The sequence below is a fragment of the Sinohyriopsis cumingii genome, unplaced genomic scaffold (genome assembly GCF_028554795.1).
Source record: "Sinohyriopsis cumingii isolate HCF-2022 unplaced genomic scaffold, ASM2855479v2 utg002725l, whole genome shotgun sequence".
Lineage (NCBI taxonomy): Eukaryota > Metazoa > Mollusca > Bivalvia > Unionida > Unionidae > Sinohyriopsis > Sinohyriopsis cumingii.
In genome coordinates, this window is record NW_028316283.1 from 500803 (window position 1) to 524120 (window position 23318).

General features: G+C 34.5%; 1 protein-coding gene across 3 annotated transcripts in view; it reads left to right on the forward strand.

The window, feature by feature from the left end:
- Positions 1-23318, forward strand: part of LOC149770076 (C2 domain-containing protein 5-like) — a 163840-nt gene that overhangs the window by 54629 nt on the left and 85893 nt on the right. For 2 of the 3 annotated variants that reach the window (XM_089949439.1, XM_089949438.1), the window contains exons 9-11: positions 907-1032; positions 15571-15716; positions 19751-19771. In XM_089949439.1, the coding sequence (XP_089805565.1) occupies positions 907-1032; positions 15571-15716; positions 19751-19771 (293 nt within the window). The remainder of the gene's footprint in view (positions 1-906; positions 1033-15570; positions 15717-19750; positions 19772-23318) is intronic. The other variant, XM_089949440.1, reaches the window with a different exon arrangement.

Below are 23318 nucleotides of genomic sequence, written 5' to 3' on the forward strand. Positions count from 1 at the left end.
AAATTTTCTTTGCAAAATAAATCTCACTACATTGCATATAACAATATTTGATGAAATTTCAATTGATGAAAATGTCAGTAATGCCTACTGGTGGCAGCACCTTGAGAAATAAATACCAAATAAATGATAAAAATGACAGAAAAGCAAGCAGCTTCAGTAGAAAGACTTTTTATTATTAATAATTATTCCCAATATGATTATAAAATGAATATTACCAACCCACATTATCCCTGCCTTAATTTTTCAGAGGTAGGTTCCTTGATGACTGGCAATTTTGCTTCTATTGCAGTCTGTGTTTTTGGATCCCTGTGTGTGTGTGTGTGTGTGTGTGTCTCTCTCTCTCTCTTTGTGCATGCACGCATATGCTTGCCTGTTTAGATATTAAAAAAGTAAAGGCTAAATTTGTTAAATCCTGAAAATACAAGGTCAGTTTTTTTTAACATGTATAAACCACACTTTTTAAAAAATGTCATAGACCTAGGTAGAACATGATCATAAGATGCATCACAGGGCAAAAAGGTAGACTCCATTAGTCACCTCTTACAAAATGCATGATTATTCTATGTCCCCAAGTGAAGTATGTGTATGTGTGATAAATAAAATGAATGTTGGTTTAAATTGTAGTTTCTTGTTATCCTATGTGACCAGTAGAATTATCATATGCCTTGTGTCCATTACACATCATCCTTTATGCATAATTTATTGTCCAGTTTTCACTATCCATTGTGCATCTGTCAGTTATTACTTTCCCCTGTTTACAAAACTGAAACTGCAAGTTTGTATAAAATTGATATGACTAATTATATGCTCGTCTGTAGTAACATAAGCCAGGTGAGCAATTGGAGCCAACTTTGCATCTTTTTTTATCATTTTTCCCTTGTTTATCTTTGTTCCTTTGTTTTCCAGGTACAGTCAAAATTTTGACTTGGAGGGTGAGTCAGGAATTGTAGTGCGTGGTATTGGAACATCAGTAACCCTTTGCAAGATTCTTCAAGCCCCGTCTTCTCCAGTAGGAGTATCACCATTGAAAGAGTAAGCTTCCATTTTTAATACACCTACCATAAGGCAGAACATGTTATGTTATGATATTGTCTGTCTGTCTGTCTGTCAATCTGCCTATCATTTTTTCCACAAATATTTTTTTGGCTGTCCATTATCTACAGTTACCAAATTCAGTGGATGGTTTGCACTTGGTATAAGAAATAACCCTTTTGACATTGGGGGTCAAATGAACTATGGTCAAGGAAACATTGTTTTTGCACAAAAGCTTGAGTTCCCACCATCTACAGTTACCAAACATTGCAGATGACTTGCACTGGTGGTAAGCAAGAACACTATTGATTTTTGGGTTCAAGGTCAAAGAACAAAGTCACTGTGAAAGAAAGAAGAAAAATGGTTTATGCACAGTAACTCAAGTTCACTGTCTATGGTTACCAAATGTTTATGAATGAGCTGTATTGCGAGTGAGGAAGAACCAGGTAAAATCTGGGTCAAAATTTCAAAGAAAATTGTTTCAGTAAGCGAAAGAAGAAAAATGTTATCACCTTGATAACCTGAATTTTTCATAATCTAGTGTTACCAAAATTTGTGGCCATTTCTACTGCTGGTAGGCAAGAAACATTTATTTCAGGGTCAAAAGGTTGGAACAAGGTATCTGATACAAAGAAGTAATTTCTGCATGATAACTTGATTTTTGCATCATATCAAGTGACCAAACTTTGTGGATGACTTGCACTTGGAGTACATAAGAAGTTTCTTGTGTTTTGTTATTTTTAGGGTAATAAATCAAAGGTCAAGGTCACTGTGGTTAAAAGAAGAAGAATGGTTTCTGACAATGACCTGAGCTGTCCATCATCTTCAGCTACCAAACTTTGTGCAGGGCTTGTACTTGTGGCAAGTGAGAACCCTGTCAGTGTTGTGGTCAAAAGGTCAAAGATCAAAGTCACTCTGACTGAAAGAGTAACACTGGTTTCTGCACAATAGCATCAGTACTATGTCACATATCTAGACCAAATTTTGAGGATGGCTTTTATTTGGGAAAGGAAGAAACCTATTTTGTGGTTATAAAAGGTCAAAGACCTCTCTGACTGATAGAAGAAAAACAGATTGCATACAGTAACATTAGTTCTGCATAAGAGATTTGGGCCAAACTTACTAAATATTGGATGAATCCATTTCATAAAGCAGAAAGGTTGGACCTCACACTGGTGTTTATACATAACGTTGTTTACTCTTCTGGGTCAGGAATTTGTCATACATTAAGGACAATCCAGTCTGTTTGAGAACTAGTCTTGCAGCACAGACAGTTTCTGGGTTGTGTCGAACGCAAAACAATTGGGCAAAAAGTTTTAATCTGCAAATTTACTGCATGAGATTATCATGTAAAGATTTTTTCATAGCAGTATGCTTTAATTATCCTATAATTATTTTCATAGCAGTATGCTTTAATCATCCTATAATTATTTTCATAGCAGTATGCTTTAATCATCCTATAATTATTTTCATAGCAGTATGCTTTAATCATCCTATAATTATTTTCACAGCAGTATGCTTTAATCATCCTATAATTATTTTCATAGCAGTATGCTTTAATCATCCTATAATTATTTTCATAGCAGTATGCTTTAATCATCCTATAATTATTTTCATAGCAGTATGCTTTAATCATCCTATAATTATTTTCATAGCAGTATGCTTTAATCATCCTATAATTATTTTCATAGCAGTATGCTTTAATCATCCTATAATTATTTTCATAGCAGTATGCTTTAATCATCCTATAATTATTTTCATAGCAGTATGCTTTAATCATCCTATAATTATTTTCATAGCAGTATGCTTTAATCATCCTATAATTATTTTCATAGCAGTATGCTTTAATCATCCTATAATTATTTTCATAGCAGTATGCTTTAATCATCCTATAATTATTTTCATAGCAGTATGCTTTAATTATCCTATAATTTTTTTCAAAATAGTATGCTTTAAGCATCCTATAATTAATTTCATAATAGTTTGCTTTAATCATCCTATAATTTTTTCAAAATAGTATGCTTTAATTATCCTATGATTATTTTCAAAATAGCATCATCTACTTATTCTATAATTAATTTCATAATAGTATCTTTTAATTATCCTATATACCATGTCACAAAGCAGTGTGACTGCTAGCATGAGGTCAGGATTGGTTGTTCAGACATGTAGATTTAGCTTATGTTAAATGAGAATACATTTTGATGATATAAAAATAGGTCACAAAGAAGAAAACTTTACAGAAAAAATATGAAAAATCCTAAATGTCATGGCTTTTGTTGGTTTGTCATGTGAGAAAGTCATATGGGATCTACTTATTCCACATGATTGCATTCACTGACAATGTAAATGATGTCATAATGTTTGTGATATAATGAATGTCTGCAATGTTTCTTGCAGTTTCAGTATTCAAAGGACACATTTTTTAAAACCTTGGGAACAGGAAAATAAATTTGTTTTAAACTAAACTTTTAATGTTATAACCAATTTCTAAAGCAGCATGGGATTATTATTATATATCACCTCCAGCATTAATTCTTTGTGAGAACAACAAAAAATTTGTCCATCATTTGCAATGATGTGGGGTAGAAAAATCCCACTTTTGGTATAAAAATTGCAGGGGGCGAGGGACTTGGTAAAGCCTTTTTTCTGCATGAATTTTTTTTACTCTTGTGTGTGATTTTTCCTATCCCACTGGTTGGTATGCAGCATCCTATCTAGGTATAATGTTTTAATCTCTTTTGTATATTATGCTATAACCATCCTGTTTCTATTATTAATATCTCTCTGTACAGAATACAGTGACAAATCTGATCTATTATTAATATTGCTATGTACAGAATACAATGACCAATCTGATCTATTATTAATATCGCTATGTACAGAATACAATGACCAATCTGATCTGTTATTAATATCTCTCTCTACAGAATACAATGACCAATCTGATCTGTTATCACTATCTCTCTGTACAGAATACAAGGACAAATCTGATCTATTATTATCTCTCTGTACAGAATACAATGACCAATCTGAACTGTTATTAATATCTCTCTGTACAGAATACAAGGACAAATCTGATCTATTATTATCTCTCTGTACAGAATACAATGACCAATCTGTACTGTTATTAATATCTCTCTGTACAGAATACAGTGACCAATCTGATCTATTATTAATATCGCTATGTACAGAATACAATGACCAATCTGATCTGTTATTAATATCTCTGTACAGAATACAATGACAAATCTGATCTATTATTAATATCGCTATGTACAGAATACAATGACCAATCTGATCTGTTATTAATATCTCTCTCTACAGAATACAACGACCAATCTGTTCTGTTATTAATATCTCTCTGTACAGTATGCTACAACAGATCTGGGTGTATTACTATTAATATGGGTACATATGCTTTGATAGATCTGATCTATTAATAGCTCCCATCACATATTTTGATGAATCTGATCTAATAATCTCTGTGCACACTATCCTTTGACATGTAAGGGTGTATTATTAATCTCTGTACAGTAAACTATGCTATGCTGGGTCCATGATTATCTCTTTATACAGTATACAGTGACAGATCTGGATCTATTATTAGTCACTCTCAATCTCTACAGTATGCAGTGACAGATCTGGATCTATTATTTGTCTCTCAATCTCTACAGTATGCAGTGACAGATCTGGGACTGTTATTAGTCTCTCACAATCTTTACGGTATGCAGTGACAGATCTGGATCTACTATTAGTCTCTCTCAATCTCTACAGTATGCAGTGACAGATCTGGGTCTATTTTTAGTCTCTCTCAGTCTCTACAGTATGCAGTGACAGGTCTGGATCAATTATTAGTCTCCTGCCTAATAAATTGGTGAAAAATGTGTGTGTGTGTTATCTCACGTGATTTTAGTACATGATCATTTGCTAAAACTTTTTAAAGTAGGTATGGTTTTATCATCAGATAAATGTGGTATTCTTATTTGCTGTGTGTGTGTATGTCCAAACTTAATATCTTGATTTGGGATATTTTGAATTCCGTATTTTTCATGGGGTACCCAGTGGATTTTATGGTTGTCACAAACCATAAATTTAAATACACAGGGAACAGATTTTAGGGTAACAAAAGTGCCTTTACTCCAATATACAGGATAAAGTAGTAAATGATCATTCAATTTAAAAAATAAACATTTGATACCCATGAAAAGAAATGAATTCACAATAGTTTGATTTTCAGCTTGCATCTTCAGTGGCTCCTATATCCTTTAACTTTTTCATTGTCATTTAATATTTATTTGCATAGTGTTAACCAGATTTCAAAATGATTCGAGTTTATGGAGTGACCATATCTATCCAGAAGTACTTATGTCCATCCATCCATCTGTCTGTCCATTGTCCATCCATATGTCCATCTGTCCATCCATCCATCTATCCATCAGTCATGTTAGGATTTATATTTAGGTTTTTTTCTTAGACACTTTTGGTTACAAAGTCACATCACATGGTATGTGATTGTTTCATGAAGGGTGGTTGATACAGCCATAGATGACTATATTTCATACTTCTCATCTGGCCTTGCCATCATTGGTGGTTTTCATCTGGCCATGCCATCATTGGTGGTTCTCATCTGGCCATTCTATCATTGGTGGTTCTCATCTGGCCATGCCATCATTGGTGGTTCTTATCTGGCCATGCCATTATTGGTGGTTCTCATCTGGCCCTGCCATCATTGGTGGTTCTCATCTAGCCATGCCATCATCAGTGGTTCTTTTGTATTTTTCTTTCTGTGTGGATGAGTTTCACAAGATTGTCATGCAGTTATATAAATTATCTTACTTTCTTTGGCCAGCATAAGGGGGAAATTTACTTTGTTATATGATAGGTAGTTACCATTATACTGTGTTGTCTTTAATTGAAGTACAGTGTTTTGGTACTTTTTCAGGTGTGAAAATGATTATAGGTACAGTATTAATAACATATTCCAGTTGATTTCTATTTAATTTTTAAAAATATAATCTGAGGCAAGACATTTTGTGGCAGAACAGAGAACAAATTCATGCCCCATTTTATGCTGTTAAACCCAGTAATCAGTTGTCACTTCAATTTCTCCATTTAGGTGATTAATTTATAAGTACATTTTGTTTCTTTGAGATTCGATTATTTGCCCATTCACTTGTATATAATAATCAAAGGTTATGACATTTTGTTATACTGAAACTTAAATCTATAAACAGTAAAATCTCTCCTGGGCAATCTCTGCTTTGAGCAACCACCAGTCATTTACAACCACAGTCGTATTACAGTTTTATTTTATAAATGCACTGACATGAGTGACCACCTGCAGAATACAACCAGTGACTAGTAACCATGATTTTTAGGCAAATGTTTTGCCCTCAGTATATTGCTGCTACATCATATGATGTGAATAGGGTCATTGTTTCCATTAAATTGTTAAAATTTTGTTTTAACATTTCTTCTTAATTTATTTTACATTTTTTTACTTTCGTGTTCACAACAACTAATTATAAAGTGAATTCTCATCGTTAAATACTCTATTTTATTTGTTTGAATGCACTATATGGACACCAATTTGTTGGAACATCCCTCACTTTTAATATGGGTAACTTTACCTTCAACAGCATTATAGAGAGAGAGAGAGAGAGAGAGCACTGTAGTTTTATCTCACTGATGTGACAGGAAAATCCTAATGAATTGTGACCTATACATTTCTTATCTCAAATTGTTTTTGTCCTCTCATTAGAAGCAAGTGCTATAGGGTATTAGTAATGCACTTTCCATTTCTTCTTTCATTATGTTACCCAATCATAATACCTTAGGAGAATTACAACTACCTTGCAAATGCAGCCCTTCCAAGTTAAAAACTTTTAGCTAAAAAGCTAAAAGTTATCTGCCCATCTAGATGGTAGTCAGGCAGAGTGATTTCCCTGTGGTACAGGGATTGGTGCCAAATCCCATGAATATCTCAATTATTACTTCTGCTCATGCCATGTAGCATGCTCTCGCCAAGAGGGACCTCTCAAAATCCTCTACCATGTTTCTGGAAGTTCTACACTAACAAGTTGGAGGATTCTTCACTTCAGCAAGCCTCGTGGGGAGACAAATAATGTAATCCCTTGACTGGGATTTCCTTGTCTTGGTCCAAACCCCAACATAGATTTTATATTAATCAGCACAGACCCTTTTGTAATGGGCTTAGTGGGTTATTCACTCTGCATATTGAGAAATAACCCCAGCACAATGAATTTGTTATGCATTCTGGCACACTAGGTTAGAGCAGTTGCCACAAACATGGCATTAGACCAGAACTGTTCTCTAACTGACGTTATCTATGGGATTGAGATTGGAGTTGACATTTTCCAGTTTTTATCTAAGAGATCTTTTGTCCCAAAGGACTCAGCTTGATCTGGTCGAGCCTATGTCAATCACGCAACAAGTCACCTTTTTGGGTCATTTGACACCTTCACAAGACGTGGATTCATGACTTCCACTGGATTTGTGGAAGGGAAAATTTACCCTTTTTGAAGATGCTCCTTGACAGATGTCTCACATACCTTAGGAGACCAGAGATAATAGCATCTCTGGGGCAAAGGGATGTATCTCCCTCCACTTGTTCCCTATACTCGTAAGGTATTATGATTGGGTAATGTATTAAAGAAGACACTCATTTTTTCTAGTAAAATATTTTTCTTTGTGAATACTTATCCAATGACTACCATCTAGTGGGCAGATATTTTATAGTATTTTAGTGCTGGCACTCACCAGTTATTATGTACTTTAGAGAGAGTGACGTATATAAGGTGAAGTTGTTTGCATTTAAAACATGCACAAGGGAGAGAAAGTTGGCATACAGCTATGTTACATTAGTGTAATGTGGATGATGTTTCTTTGGATATTGTACTTTTGGAAATTATACATGATCTAAGTACACTCCTAACTAAATAACTGCTCCCTCGTGCTAAAACATCAGCCTGAATTAGTCTAATATACACTATCCATAGCAGCTATTAAAATAGAGAAAATGAATTTTGTCAGATTAGACAATACTAACTTCTGAAAGTGCAATGAATGAATTACCAACTATATAAAATATAAACAAAGTTATTGGCTCTTTTTTATAAAATTTACCTCCGAAGTTCAGGAAGTGAAAATGACCAAGTGGAGCTAGCACTTTTTTGAAAGGTGCACATCTGGAGTAAGGCCAAGCTGTATACTCTTTAACCCATATTACACCCATCAATCATACCCCAAAATAAAGGGAATTAAAGGTTCTTTGAATTATACCTAAGATACACAAGGTCTTTTTTAAATAGCCAGTATAACCAGTGAAGAAAGCAGGGGAAATTCTTTTTCTTTTAAAATTCTAACCCTATGCAAAATGCAAAACTGTAGAGCACCACCTTAAAAGAAATATAAAAATGTGTGCAATTATTTTTTATTATTTTCATATCATTATGTATCATGTTACGAATAAAATGGTATATTAATATTGATGTTAGTCATGAAAATAAGCTAATTATGCTTATTTTGTTCATGGTTACATAATTTGCCATGAGGTATGTTTGTGTGAGTAGTGACCTTAATTATGGGGAAATTAGAAGTCTTAGAATATAGGAATAGAGTCATCTTAAATTTAAAACTGTTGCAATAAGGAAAAGAAATATATAGTGAAAATGTTTCTTTTCATTTATTTGCAATGAAATAAAAAAAAATTTATGAGAAAGCAAATTTGTTTCTTCAATATTAAACAATAGGCAACTATTTTACACTTTGACCTTTGTCCTTTATGAACATGATCTGTTCCATTCCTTTTCAAACTGTAAAATTTATTGTTGATCTCACAGATAATTCTGGCTAGTTTCATGTTCCTGTCATTCACCATAACATTGGTTGCTATGTGCATTTTTAAAATGGCACACTTCTTATCATGGGGGGGGGGGGCTGGACTTGTTAGAGACTCTGACACTCATAAATTCTGTTGTATGGGGGGAAATACAGGATAATTGTTGAAAATGACTGTCTTGATGCTTGTGACTTAAATGTTTCAGCCATACAATCAAAATTAAATCATACAATAATAATACCTACGTTCTCTTTAAGGGGGCCCTCACCAGTTAATTTGTACTTTTGAGAGAGTGATGTATGTAAGGTGAAGTTGTTTCCATTTAAAACATGCACAATGGAGAGAATGTTGGCATCCTCTATGCTATATTAATGTAATGTGGATGATATTTCTTTGGATATTGTACCTTTGGAAACTGTACATGATTTAAGCACACTGCTAACTAAAATGACTGCTCCCTTGTGCTAAAATATCAGCCTGAATTAGTCTAAAGGACACTATCCATAGCAGCTATTAAAATAGGGACAATGAATTTTGCCAGACTAGACAATACCAGCTTCGGAAAGTGCAATGAATGAATTACCAAATATATAAAATGTAAAAAAAGTTATCAGCTCTTTTTATACAATTTACCTCTGAAGTTCCGGAAGTGAAAATGACAAAGTAGAGCTAGCATTTGTTTTGAAAGGTGCACATCTGAAGTAAGGCTAAGCTGTATACTCTATAACCCATATTCCACCCATCAATCATTCACCAAAATAAAGGGAATTAAAGGTTCTTTGAATTATACCTAAGATATACAATGTCTTTTTTAAATAGCCAGTATAACTAGTGAGGAAAGCAAGGGAAATTCTTTTTCTTTAAAATTTTAATCCTATGCAAAATACAAAACTGTAGAGTGCCACCTTAAAGTTTTTAACCTGGAGGGCTGGATTGGTGAGGGTGTAGTAGTTCTCTTAAGGTATTATGATTGGGTATGCATTCATGAAGAAACATATTTAACTTTTAAAAAAATTAGTTCAATGAAAGTTGTTGTCAATTCACATTATGAAATTCACACCTTTTGAATTTCAAATAATTTATAGTTTATAGGTAATCACTAAAACAATAATATTAGGGTGGAGGAAAGTGTAGGGTTTGCAGATACAATGGAGTCCCAGTTTTGACTTATGTCAATGCCTACTCCAACATGAATTCTTTTAATCTTGCTCTTGACTTTTGCACTTTAAAGACTAAAGTACCCCTCATGGGTGGCCACTCCTCTGGTGGGCTACCATTTTAGTAAAAATATGTCATTTTACTCATTACAAGTAACCACATTTAATCTAATATGTCTTCAAAACCAATATTTAATTCATGTGGTAAGGTAAGTGATCCAAGTAATCTGATTATCTTTTCCAATATGTGTTTCCAGATGTCGGGCTTTTGTTACTTGGATAATTGATAATTGTATTAACTATGGTTAATATTATGTCATCTACAAATGCTGACATTGACAGGTGTCCCAAAACTTATGACTAAAAAAAATTACATGTCTCAGAATGTACAGTGCACACACAAATGTTTTAATTAAGTTATGGTGTCCCAACAAATATAGTGTCCCAAAATATACAGTAAATACAGTAATCACTAAAACAATAATAATAATGTCTGTTTCCAGATGTTGGGTTTTAGTTACTTGGATAATTGATAATTGCATTAACTATGGTTAATGTTATGTCATTATCTACAAATGCTGATGCTTACAAGAAATTGGCTCAACATCCTTGTGATAGGTTTTTGGCTTGACACAGCTTTTGAGTTCTTCTCTTTGATGATTAAAATATGGGTACATGAGATAGCTTGCGAGTAGTTTCCCGTGGGTCGATGGTTCTTAATGGGGTTTTCCCAGGCTTTTTACTCCACCAGTTGTACTGGCTGCCATGTATAGCCTATTATGCACCAAAAAATGGCATTGTCCCCAAAACAACAGCAACAGCTATTCTTTGATGATTGCAACAGGAAGTAATCATCAAGATCATAACTTGCCAATATAGGCTAAATATGGCTTTTGTGGATTCATTCACAAAGTGATATGATCCATGAACAAAACTTGGTACCAGGCAAAGTCTGAAATTCAACATGAGAATACAGGAATCATTCCCTTTATAAACATTTATTTTACTCTATAAAAGTTTAGTCTGTATGGTTTAATTGCAGCACAGTTATCAATATTGAAATATTACAAAGGTTAAACATGTCATCTTGTAAATGGAAAATTCTTACTTTAGAAGAAAAAGTAGACTCAACAACAGTGGGGAGAGTTTAAGAATTTTTGCTGAAAAATTTGATGATGGTAAGAATCAAATAACCAGCATCATGACAGATAAGGAGAATATTCCACAGCAGTGGGAAAATGAAGTAAATGGAAAGGAAATAATTCTGAAAGTCAATCAATCTTTGTACCAAGATTTAAATGATAAGGTTTTGAATAGTTTTGCACTGCACTTGCCTAGAACATCCTACTAGGTGATCAACTGATTCAAGAAAAGGCAACAATTCTGTCAGTTGAAATGGGCAATGATAACTTTACCACAAGTAATGGATAGTTATATAGATTTCAGGTCAGACACAATATCAGAGTTTCATCCTCAGCAGAGACTCTTCTGAAGTTAATAATTAAGGTTTACAGGACTGTAGCAAAAAGTTGAATGTAAGGAATATGCTAGATGTGGTATGTGTAATTGTGATGACACTGGTTTGTTTTTCAGGATGCTACCTTCCAGGTTGCTGTTGAAAAAAAGGGGACATTTGTAAATGTGGAAAAAAGCAAAAACTAGATTCATAGTTTTGCTCTGTGCAAGCTGTTCTGGTGAAAAAATGAGACATTGGTGATTGGCAAATCACAAAACCCCATTTTTTTTAAGGAGGTACAATAAATCAAATTTAAAAGTAACTAAGGCCCACAGAAAGCCATATATTTATACATACATATATTTAAGTCTTGGTTAAAGAAGTTGAATCATCAAATGAAAGTGCAAAACAGACAAATCTTGCTTTTCTAAATAACTGTTCTGCACACCTAAAAGTGGAATTATCTAATGTGAATCTAGCATATGTTCCACCCAGTACAACCTCAAAACTGAAGCCTTTGAATGCAGAGATCATCCAGAGAGTTAAAGTTTTAAAGAAAAATCTACCTAAACATGTACTATGGAAGATATATCAACAGCATCAGAGATAGCAAAACAGGAGACTCTGTTAAATGCAATTTGATGGATAATTTAAGTATAGGATGTGCTTAAATATAAGATGTCCAAAAATGCTGTAAAAATTCAGGATTTTTCCAGGAAAGCCGCAATGTAACACGACAAGAGGTAGAAAACTTGTTTGAAGTGGATCTTGTGTCTCTTGTACCACCCGGAATGATCATTCTAGATTATACAGAGTTTGACAGTGACTTAAGCACAGAAAATACAAATGATGGGAAATTGTCATTGTTGGATGATGTTAAGAATTCAGACCAAACTGATTTGGATGAGGAAAGTAACTTTGACAGTAATGGTACCTGCATTGACTAGAAATTAGTGTATCATTAAAAAAACAGCATAAAGAACTAAAGGAGTATGGTCTCAAGACAAATAGTGTTGAACTTGTTCATTTAATTCTGAAAATGCAGGACATTCTTAATAATGACAAAAGAAAAGGTGCAGAGAACATGACACAAACAAAATTGGATATATATTTCATGTTTACGAATTAAAAACTATTCATGTATGCATGTATTCATAAGAAATAAGTATTTGAGACAAGAAGAACCATTTGATTATTAATGTGGCTTTTAAATGAAGATATATATATATATATATATATATATATATATATATATATATATATATATATATATATATATATATATATATATATATATATATATATAGTTCTCACAAATATAATCCCCCTGAGGTAAGGCCACCCATCCTATAGGGTCACTTTGTACAGAATGAATGGCCTTATAACAGGGGGACTAGTTTATACCAAACATGATTGTGCAGCAACCCACAATTGCCATCCCCCACCCATCCCTTTTGTAAAGTAGACCTGACCTTGAAAGATGGCAAAGACAATTAAATTACTTTGCTAGATGTAGTTCAGTGGTTAACTTCAACATGGAATATGGTAACACTTATCTCTATCGAAAAATACTTTAAAACTGTGGATTTGTCCAGGAAGATGGCTGCTGCTTATAAGGGAAATAAAGTGGCAAAATGTGTATTACTTTATGTTGATAACCCCAGTTATCTAAGTCCAGTTGCTCCTCCAGAATTTTAACACAGAAGTCCAATTTCCCCTTTGGAATTTTTTAAATGGTGACAAGGTGTTCAAAAGTTTTTTTTGAAAAATAAGGCTTTTGTGTTCAACATATTGGTCTTTGGTAAAAATTGTATCACTTGGTATTTATGATAAATTGTTTAGGATTATGTGGCTATATTACACAAATATCAAGTCATATACAGAATTTGGATTTTATTTTAATAACCCACAGGAACACAAACAAGAAATTTTTACTGGTTCTGTCCAAAGTTCATTTATCCTTCTAAAATTCAAAGAAAATCCAGTTCAGTTTGTAATTTAACATTGTGTGATTCCAGGGATGATTTATTGTTGTTGTTGTTGTTATATGGGTTTAACGCCATTTTTCAGCACACGATAGGCTATACATGGTGGCCAGTATTAATGTTGGAGAAAGAACCCGGGAAAACCCCAGAAAGAACCAACAACCCATGAGAAGCTACTGGCAAGCTTTCTCACATACCCACATTGGCTGAATCCGAGACTCAGACGGGCACAGACAGAGGTGAGATGGCAGTGATCTGTAATGGAGAGTGCTTTAGACCACTCGGCCACTCAGTGCCGCCAGGGATGATTTAGAAATAGAGAAAAATTTACATAACTTTATTTTTAAAAATACTGCTGAACAGAATTTGAGCAAAAATACTGATAAACAGAATTTGACCAATGTTGACACAAAGTTCCCACTTTTTTTAGCCCTGAATGGTCATTCTTTGATCCTATCTGTCCAGACTTGTGTACGGATGAGTGGAGATTATGTGATCCTATATATCCAGACTTGTGTGCAGATGAGTGGTGATTGTTATCCTATCTGTCCTAACTTGTGTGGAGAAGAGATGTTATTATGTGATCCTATATGACCTGTCCTGTGTGCAGATGAGTGATGATTATGTTATCTTATCTCTCCACACTTGTGTGGAGATGAGTGGTCATTATGTGATCCTATCTGTCCAGGCTTGTGTGGAGAAAAGTGGTGATTATGTAATCCTATCTGTCCAGACTTGTGTGGAGAAGAGTGGTGATTATGTAATCCTATCAGTCCAGCCTTGTGTTTAGAATTAAAGTGGTGATTATGTTATCCTATCTGTCTAGACTTGTGTACAAATGAGTGGTGATTATGTGATCCTATCTGTTCAGACTTGTGTGCAGACGTGTGGTGATTATGAGATCCTATCTGTCCAGACTTGTGTGGAGAAGAGTGGTGATTATGAGATCCTATCTGTTTGGACTTGTGTACAAATGAGTGGTGATTATGTTATCCTATCTGTCCAGACTTGTGTGGATAAGAGGGGTTATTATGTTATCCTATCTGTCCAGACTTGTGTACAAATGAGTGATGATTATGTGATCCTATCTGTCCAGACTTGTGTGCAGATGAGTGGTGATTATGTTATCCTATCTGTCCAGATTGTGTGCAGATGAGTGGTGATTATGTTATCCTATCAGTCCAGACTTGTATGCAAATGAGTAATTTCAGGCAACTCCAGATTCACTGTTTGAGATAGACACTTAATTCTTAGGGATATGATTTGGGGGCAGTTGGTACATGTGCACAGTTGTTTTCACAATTTCAATGCATGCTTATAGACAGTTAGGGGTGGTTGTATTTGGTTTAGACACTTTTACATATATACTATTTAATGAGATGGGAGATGTGTGAGAAAAGCATGGGGATGCCTGTCTGCAGATTTCTAGTTGTCCAGAGATTTTTGTAATATTAATATAACTTTCTCATAATCATAGTCTGTTTGCTTTATAATCGTTTAGTGGCATTATAGCTGCTGAATGTTTTACCCCATTTTTTTTTGCAGCTTTAAACCTCACTTGATTTTGTCAGGAGTATCTTCCTTTATAAATGAATGTGAAATCTTTTGCTATATCGTAGTTGTGACCTTGCCCTTTCTCCTATAAAACTACACTTCGCTACACCCAAGGAAAGTGGGGGAAATCAGTTCCTGGATTGTGCTTATTCAGTTAAGAACGGTTTGTGAAAATAGTTTCAGTGTTGTGAGTGATCATAGTATTTAGTGACTGATTTGTGCATGGCATGTAAACATTAGTATAGATTGTGCTTGTTTTTAATTCTTTTATTTTATTATAACAAATTTACTAAATTACTAACAAATTTCTAGTTTGTGTTGTACTTTCTTTTCTTTTCACAGTACACGGCATGTACCAACATCTCTTCACACCATGTTCAACAGAATGAGTCTTTCCATGGCAATCAACACTCCTCCTCTCTCCCCACACAAAAGAGTATTCATTTCCAAATCTCTTCCCCCTTCTGCACCTCCATTTTTCCCCTTTGCCCATGGGCAATCTGCTTTTGATTTTCCTTGCAGCTCTCCACTCCCTGAAGATACAATTGCTCCCTCTTCTCCATCCGCTTCTCAAAATTTACGAAGTTCAACATCCCCGATGAAGGTTTCCATGCCAACCAGTTTAAATAGGAGATCATCAGATTCAGATATCAGCACACCACCAAAAGGTAAGTAGGTTATTTCAGATTTTTTCAACATTTTGGCTAGTCTGTATGAATTAGAGGGGAGCCATTGTAGTGCCATTAGCATCTGAATCCACATATGTAAAATCATATGTACATGTACAGCCTAAATTCATTTCAACCGCTCATTATTCCTGTGCCCTAGGCAATAGATTGGAGTGGGTTTCACAGTACCTACCTGCTTTGGAGGGGGTTAAGAGGACTAAGTTTGATTATATATGTTAATTAGTTATATATTCTTGGTTAAGATTTTGCTGTTAGCTCAGGTTAATTTGCACCCTATATGGCATACAGTTATACCTGGAGTCATGAAACTTGGTGAGGGGATGCATTGTGATGAGTGTTACAGTCTCATAACAGAAGTATGTCGTTTCAAGCCATATTTCACGATTTACTGACAGATTATTGTATGTATTTCTGATAGTCACTCATCCTTACAACAAAGGGTCATTTTGCCTGTATTGCATAATTTACAGACTTGAGTTTTTATGTTAAGCACATGACCATATAAGTTAGTTTAATAACCATTTAAATTTTTTCTTTTAAGTTTATTTATCAAGTATTCTTCATGCTAGGATCACCAAGTTAGATGAATGTATGAATCTTGGCTGGTGTCATGCCGTTACAACTAAAGAAGTCCTGTTACCTTCTTTACACATTTTGTAGGCTTTCTGTTGACCTCATCTCCAATTTGTTCTTTTGCATCATGTATACCAAGGGTCTCAAACATGTGGCCTGCCAAGCTGTTTCCTGTGGTCCACAAAATGATTGGCGTGACAAGTTGTCATGAGAGATAACAAAGGTGGTGTGGCCCTTGAGCCGTCAAAAATGCCCTCATGCGGCCCTCAGGGTGGTTTGAGTTTGAGACCTCTAATCTATATCCATCATTATATCTGGAAACATTCAGCTTGGTGAGGAGAAGCACCTCAATGACAATTACATCCTTTTCAAAAAAGTAGTTCACATTTCTTTATATTTCATGCTTCACTGACTTTCTTTAAATTTTGGTTAAATTTTGTTTTAACTGTTTATATTGAAAATATTAGACATCTGTGTTAGGGGCAATGAAAAAGGTCACTATGACTTACATTTCACATTTTACTGACTTATTTAATCTAAGTTAAATGTTTTCATTTAGCTCATGACCATGTAGGTTTTATGCATGCTGTGTACATACTATCCTATATAGAATTGTGAGGGGATCCATCTTGATGAGATTGTCTCATGTTGCAGGAAAAGGTCATTATGGCCAATTTTTTATGTTTCACTGACTTGGGTTGAATTGTGTTTAATTTCTCAAACACTTTTCATGCTAGAATTTGAATCTGATGATGGTACACCACTGTTAGTTCAACACCCTTCCAACAAAAGAAGCTATACATATTTTATCTTTTATGGTTTGGTTATGACCACATGAGTTTTTGGCATATTATATGCATATCATCCTACTCAGAATCATGAAACTTGATTACAGGGTGCTTCTTCATAAGTACTGTGCACATATTAAAGAAAGAGGTAGCTGTGATTACTTGTTTAAAAGCTGAATGTTTAAATATCATTTATTTGGGTGCTGTTTATGTTCTGGTCATGAAACTTAAAAATAAAATGGAAATCTGAGCCTGGTCCCACAACCTTTAGCAAATGATTTTATTTTTAACTAAGTGGGAAGCATGTGTTTTCTCAAACATATTTTTTGTCATGTGCATTTGTCACAGTGTCAACAAACTGGCATTGAGGTCACCATGACATGTGCAACTCTACACAGCCAATCCATAATAAAATGAAAGGGTTGAAAAGTATATAAAATATGTGTTCTCACTGTCCATGTATCTCTGTAAGTCAGTTTATGACTGACATAAACCCTGGTCTACCTGTAAAGCATAGTAAACCCAATCAAAAATATATTTAAAAACCCCAACATAATTGAATGTAATTAATACTATTTTAAAACCAGAAAACTAGATGATCTGGATAGATTATGATGGTAATGCCTTCAGTTTACATTGTTAGAAGCTGCAAAGAACACTCTTGGAATATTAGTTAAAAGAGGTCAGGGAAACATGAACGCACATTCCATGTTTTTAAGCAAGCTAGTCTTACAGATGCAGTAACAGCTCATTCATTGTAGTGATACATGTAATACACTATGATGTGCCCATTCTCATATGTTAGACCATCCCGATATTTAGACAGTTTTAGCAACTTCTGATTGCAGCTGGCTCCATCTGACAATAAAGATCCCCCCTTATGTTTTAAACATTTTATGATATAGGCTGTCAGGGAGTATGTTAGGAGAAATACTCAAAGTGCTTTGCTACTTAAGCTCATTGTAGTTGAATTTGCCCTGTATGTTGGCAATAGATGATGTTCATGAGGAGATGACCTGATTAGATTTTTGGGTCATTACAGCAATTTTCAAACATTTTACACATTTTTGTTCTTTGACTTCGTGACACAACCATTATTAGCAAAGTAGGTCAAAACCATGTGAGGTAGTCAAGGGAAATTTAGAACGCATGTTTATATTTGTAAATAATGACCTGATTAGAGTTGTATGACATTCCAGCATTTTCTTCCAATTCTTCAACAATTCATTGTTCCACTGGTTTGTAGTTTAAGCAAATGCTGTGAACATTCTAGATGTTGACCTGTTTTAACAAACTTCACTCTTGTTTCCCACTACTTTTTATTTACCTAAGGAGGGAAGTTACCTTGCTATAAAATTTGGGTCCAGCATGAATTCTGATGATGGTCATGGTGATCATGTTGAAAATCTTGTTGTCATTTTTCCTCGATAATCATACTGACATGTGGTTTTACTCTTTGCACTAAAAGGAATTGGTCCTAAATGAAAATGATGCCAAAATTTGTCAAATCTTTTAAAGGTGCTTCCCTACAACAAATGTTCTTATCAACATTTTGTTTTTAAAAAAGTTCTTTCTTGCAATTTACAGTTGTTCCTGTGTCCAGATTATGCTGATACAGCCTCTAAAATGTCTGTAAACGGTCTTCCTGAACATATCCTGTGGCAACTTTTCCTTTAATAGATAACTGTATCTATATGGAATTTTCTCTTAAGCACTATTGCAATATCCAGCTAGTCTGAATGAAAATGGTGTTCATTTGACCATCAACATGGCACCATTGCCACATCAAAAATCTTATCACCACTCTTCTTGCATGAATTGTGGCATTTAAATAATGCTTGAAATATTCATTTACATCTGAATGCAAATGATGCAGATTTTCACCTTATCTTTGCTTTTTTGAAAGAAACCAGACCTAACTAACCTTGGGGTCAATTCAAAAATCAATGCTTGCATTTTTGGACTTAACTGAGTTTATGAACACAGTTACTTGTACATAGTCAAGTGAATTTTTTTTATCTGACTTTGTATTTAGTTGTATTTTAACATTTTATTTGATAGTTAGCATACAAACATTGATTGAAGGTCAAAGGTCATTACTTGGGTGATTAGCTGTACAGGCATCTAAATATGATAACTTACAAATATGAATGGTTTTTGTCATTTTGACCTAGTTTCTGAATACCTTGATTGAAGATCTTTTCGTTCAAATGTTTTTACTAAATATGGCATATTCTTATATCTTTACATTGTATGAGACAAGTTCAGTGATCATCTATCCACAATATCAAGATTACAGTCAAAGGCCACAGCGAAGAATTTTATATGACATTTACAGATACCTTAGGACATATTATCAGTAACTCAAATAGAAGAAAATAGTTTTTATAAAAAAAAAATTTTAAATTGAGCTTCTCAAGAATATCAGAGATATTTTCATTACTCAACAGTTCATAACAAGAAACAGACTTCTGGGATTCCTGGAAATACTTTTCAGCCATTAGGGTATCAGTCCCTTGAAGGGACTCTTGTTACCAATTTTGAAGTTGGACATTGTGGGTCTGCAATGTCTGTGCTGTAGTAGGCATATGTATTTTGCAAATACATAGCTAGTTGATATTAGCATAACATTTTGTCCCTGTACAATTTCAGAAGAGGAATTGAGGATGAGAAGTAAGTTTACCTACTGGTAATGTGCTGTGGAAAGCTATTGTTTACCTTGTAACCTCTTTACTTATGCATCGTTTGGGCATAGTCTCTTGTCTTTATTCTCAGAGCATTGCATTATAATTAATTAACTGTAATATTGTCTCTGACAAAGTGTGTTTGCTACAGATATTGCCCCTCACCCACCCACCATGACTGGAGATCTTAGAAGAAGGTCACTGAAGGTAGTTGTCTTGAATCGGTTTATGTCAAAAAACAAAATGTTTTGTCTGAACTAATTTGCATATTCTGGCATTAGAAGTTATGCAAAGGTTTCTCTGCCAGAACTTGTCTTTATTTATTTTCTTTCTTCATTTAAAATTGCCAGCAAATTCCATAGTATTTAGTCACTTGTATTGTCATGCATGGTACCTCAGATTGAGTGCTAATCCTTTGTTGGAATTTCTTTCAAGACTTGACCAGTTAAAGACATGCATGCAGTAAGTCCCCATTTTGGAGAGTTATTGAGTGTGTTTTCCCTCTCTTTACTGTTTTGGAATTCATAGATGCATGTAAAACCACAAGATCTTTTTGTCCTTCAGATGTATGTCACCTTGATCCTATTTCCTTATAAAAAATTGATTTTGTTTTAGCAGCAAAACCAAACTTTCTTTATTTAAGAAAAATTGTTTGTCGTTGACATTTGTTATGAGATCTTAGATGACTCATTTTGATTTAAGGACATATTGAAAAAAATAAAATGCTTGACAATACTAGTTTATCTTAATTAGGGTGTCTCCAAGTGCTTGACAATACTAGTTTGTCTTAATTATGGTGTCTCCAAATGCATGACAATACGAGTTTGTCTTAATTAGGGTGTCTCCAAATACTTGACAATACGAGTTTGTCATAATTAGGGTGTCTCCAAATACTTGGCAATACTAGTTTGTCTTAATTAGGGTGTCTCCAAATGCTTGACAATACGAGTTTGTTTTAATTAGGGTGTCCCCAAATGCTTGACAATACTAGTTTGTCTTAATTACGGTGTCTTCAGAGAGAACTGTGGTGTTAATTACCAAAGAGGATCAGTTTTTCATGACAGACATAATACAAGTTTAATAAATTTCATTTCTTTAGGAGGTGATTTTGAAAGCAGATTGCATCATTATCTTTAGTGCAGCAACCTCCTTCATGAATAACCTGTATATTTTATTTTTCATCTTTACCTTTTATTGTTTATGTTGTGGTACTTCATGTGTTCATTTATTTGGAAGTTTTTTGTAATGCAATTCTTCTTTTTTACATTTTTAGAATTTCACCTTTAACTGGCAACATATAGCCTTGATTGTGCTGAGGTGCTGCTAAACGCTAAAACATGCCACTCTAGAGACTTAAAAGAGGTTGCTGAATTGCCTCAACTGATTACTGACATTTCACCTCTGCCCATTGTGGGTTCAAGTCTTAGGCTTAGTTAACATTGGTATGTGGCAGCAACTTCCCATGGGTCAGTGGTTTTTCACATGACTCTCCCATGTTCTTCCACCACCAAATATACTGGTTGCTATGCTGCTATGTATAGCCTATCATGTGCTGAAAAATGGTGTTTAATCCATATAAAAAACAACACATCATCATTAGAAATGCTCTTTTTGATGACCTTACTCTCTGTAGGTTGACAGTGACTTGTCTAGTTCTAATCCCCAGCCTATGGAAATTGAATCTTCGTAAGACCTTTTGTATGGGGAAATGAATTTCCTTATGAGTCCAGACAGGGTTTGGGTTCCCAAGGCAGAATCACTAATATTTTGTCACACATAATGGGTCATTTAATCAAAACTTCATTGTCTGCTTGTTTTTACTACTTCTTCCTGTCAGATCTTAACACAGCTGCAGAATCAGTTTTCCTAGAGAAACTTAATTTGTGTTCTATCGAGTTTCTGCTTCTAGCAAACTGGAGACCACACAAAGACCCACTGTTTGCACTGATTTCTATGAGTCCCATGTTTCATCACCACCATAGTTGGTTGCTAGACCAAGACTGAATTGTGACTAAGTTCAGAGTCACACTCTTGAACCCCATTCCTTTGTGTACACAGACATATCAGATTTGGGATGGGTGTGCTCACCTGGAGCCAGAGGGGATTGTTCTTAAAGGATTTGTGATCTAAGGAATAATTGACCCTACATATAAAAAGTCAAGAAAAGTAGGCAGTGATTCTAGCTCTAAAGGGTGTGTCAGTCCCTTATTATATCCAGTTGTGATGGTACATGCAGTCAAGCCATCAACAGTTTATAACAGTAAATATAAATGCAGTTCTTCAGCCAGTTTGTTTTGAGTTTATCAGTCTCCCTCCTAAACGGTAAATTCATGCAGAAGTAGCCAAGGGTTCGGGTGGGTTCGTAAACTAATTTTAATTATCCATTACTTACCTGCTACTACATGTGTATTGCAAAGATTGCCCTACTTTAATGTCCTGTGGCCTTGTTCAAGTTGATTGAGGAAGATATTCCATAAGTCAGATATGAGACTGGGTTCATGTTACTTTGGTTTGGGTATCCAATTACTAATCAGGGGAGGAGTATTTAGCTTATATTGGAGACATAGCATTCTGGAAATGGTAAGCATTGCAAAAGTAGCAGGTAAGTATTACATAATTAAAATTCGTTTTATCCCTTTCCCCCATTTCTAAAAACATTTTTTAACGATATCCTTTTGATTGTGCAATTTTGTCTTTCAGAACTAATATGGTACGGTTGATACAAAATTATTGACAATGCAAACAGCATCTATAGTGTTTTATATTATATTTCAGTTACAAAATGAGTCATTGCAATTCACATCTCTACTTTGGTTGATATAGGATTATGTGCAGTATTTACCATTCGCTGAATGCTCATAGACAGCAGAAACACATACAGAATGCCATATTTATTTTATATTTATTGTATGTGTGTGTATAACTTGGATTCAACTGAAAATAACATGATTCAGATCTTATATCACATGGTAATGTGCTGGCAGATCAAGATATGTTCCATTTGCTTGAAAGCACATGTAGGGCTGAGAGTTTAGACTCTGGCCTGAATATCATAAACCTCTGAGTTTGCATCTGAAAGTCAATTTCCACTATCAGCCAGTCCGAAATGATCCATAAAATGGAACCTCATTTGTGATTGGTTGGAACAATATCTCAAGTTCATCTTCTAGCTCAGTTGGTTTTATGATTTTCACGGCCTAATGTGGTAACACATTATTTCTGTTCCTGGCTTATTGGGTACCACTGAAAGTGGAGAATGTCTTGGATAATGTTGTTTGTTTTTCAGCTCACATGTAGTAGAGAAAGTTAGCATACACCTATATGATTTTCACCTACTTGAGGTGACAGTTGTTTGTTATTATGAGTTTTTGTCTGATGCTCTGGCAACTTATGAAAATGACTGCTTCTGTGTACCCAGGAAGTAAACTGGAAATACACAGACTGCACTGATTGTGCCTGTTCTTGAAATAAAGAAATGAAATTCCATAGTGTAGGCATTACTCTTTTCTCAAAGTAGACTTACAAAATCTTAAAAT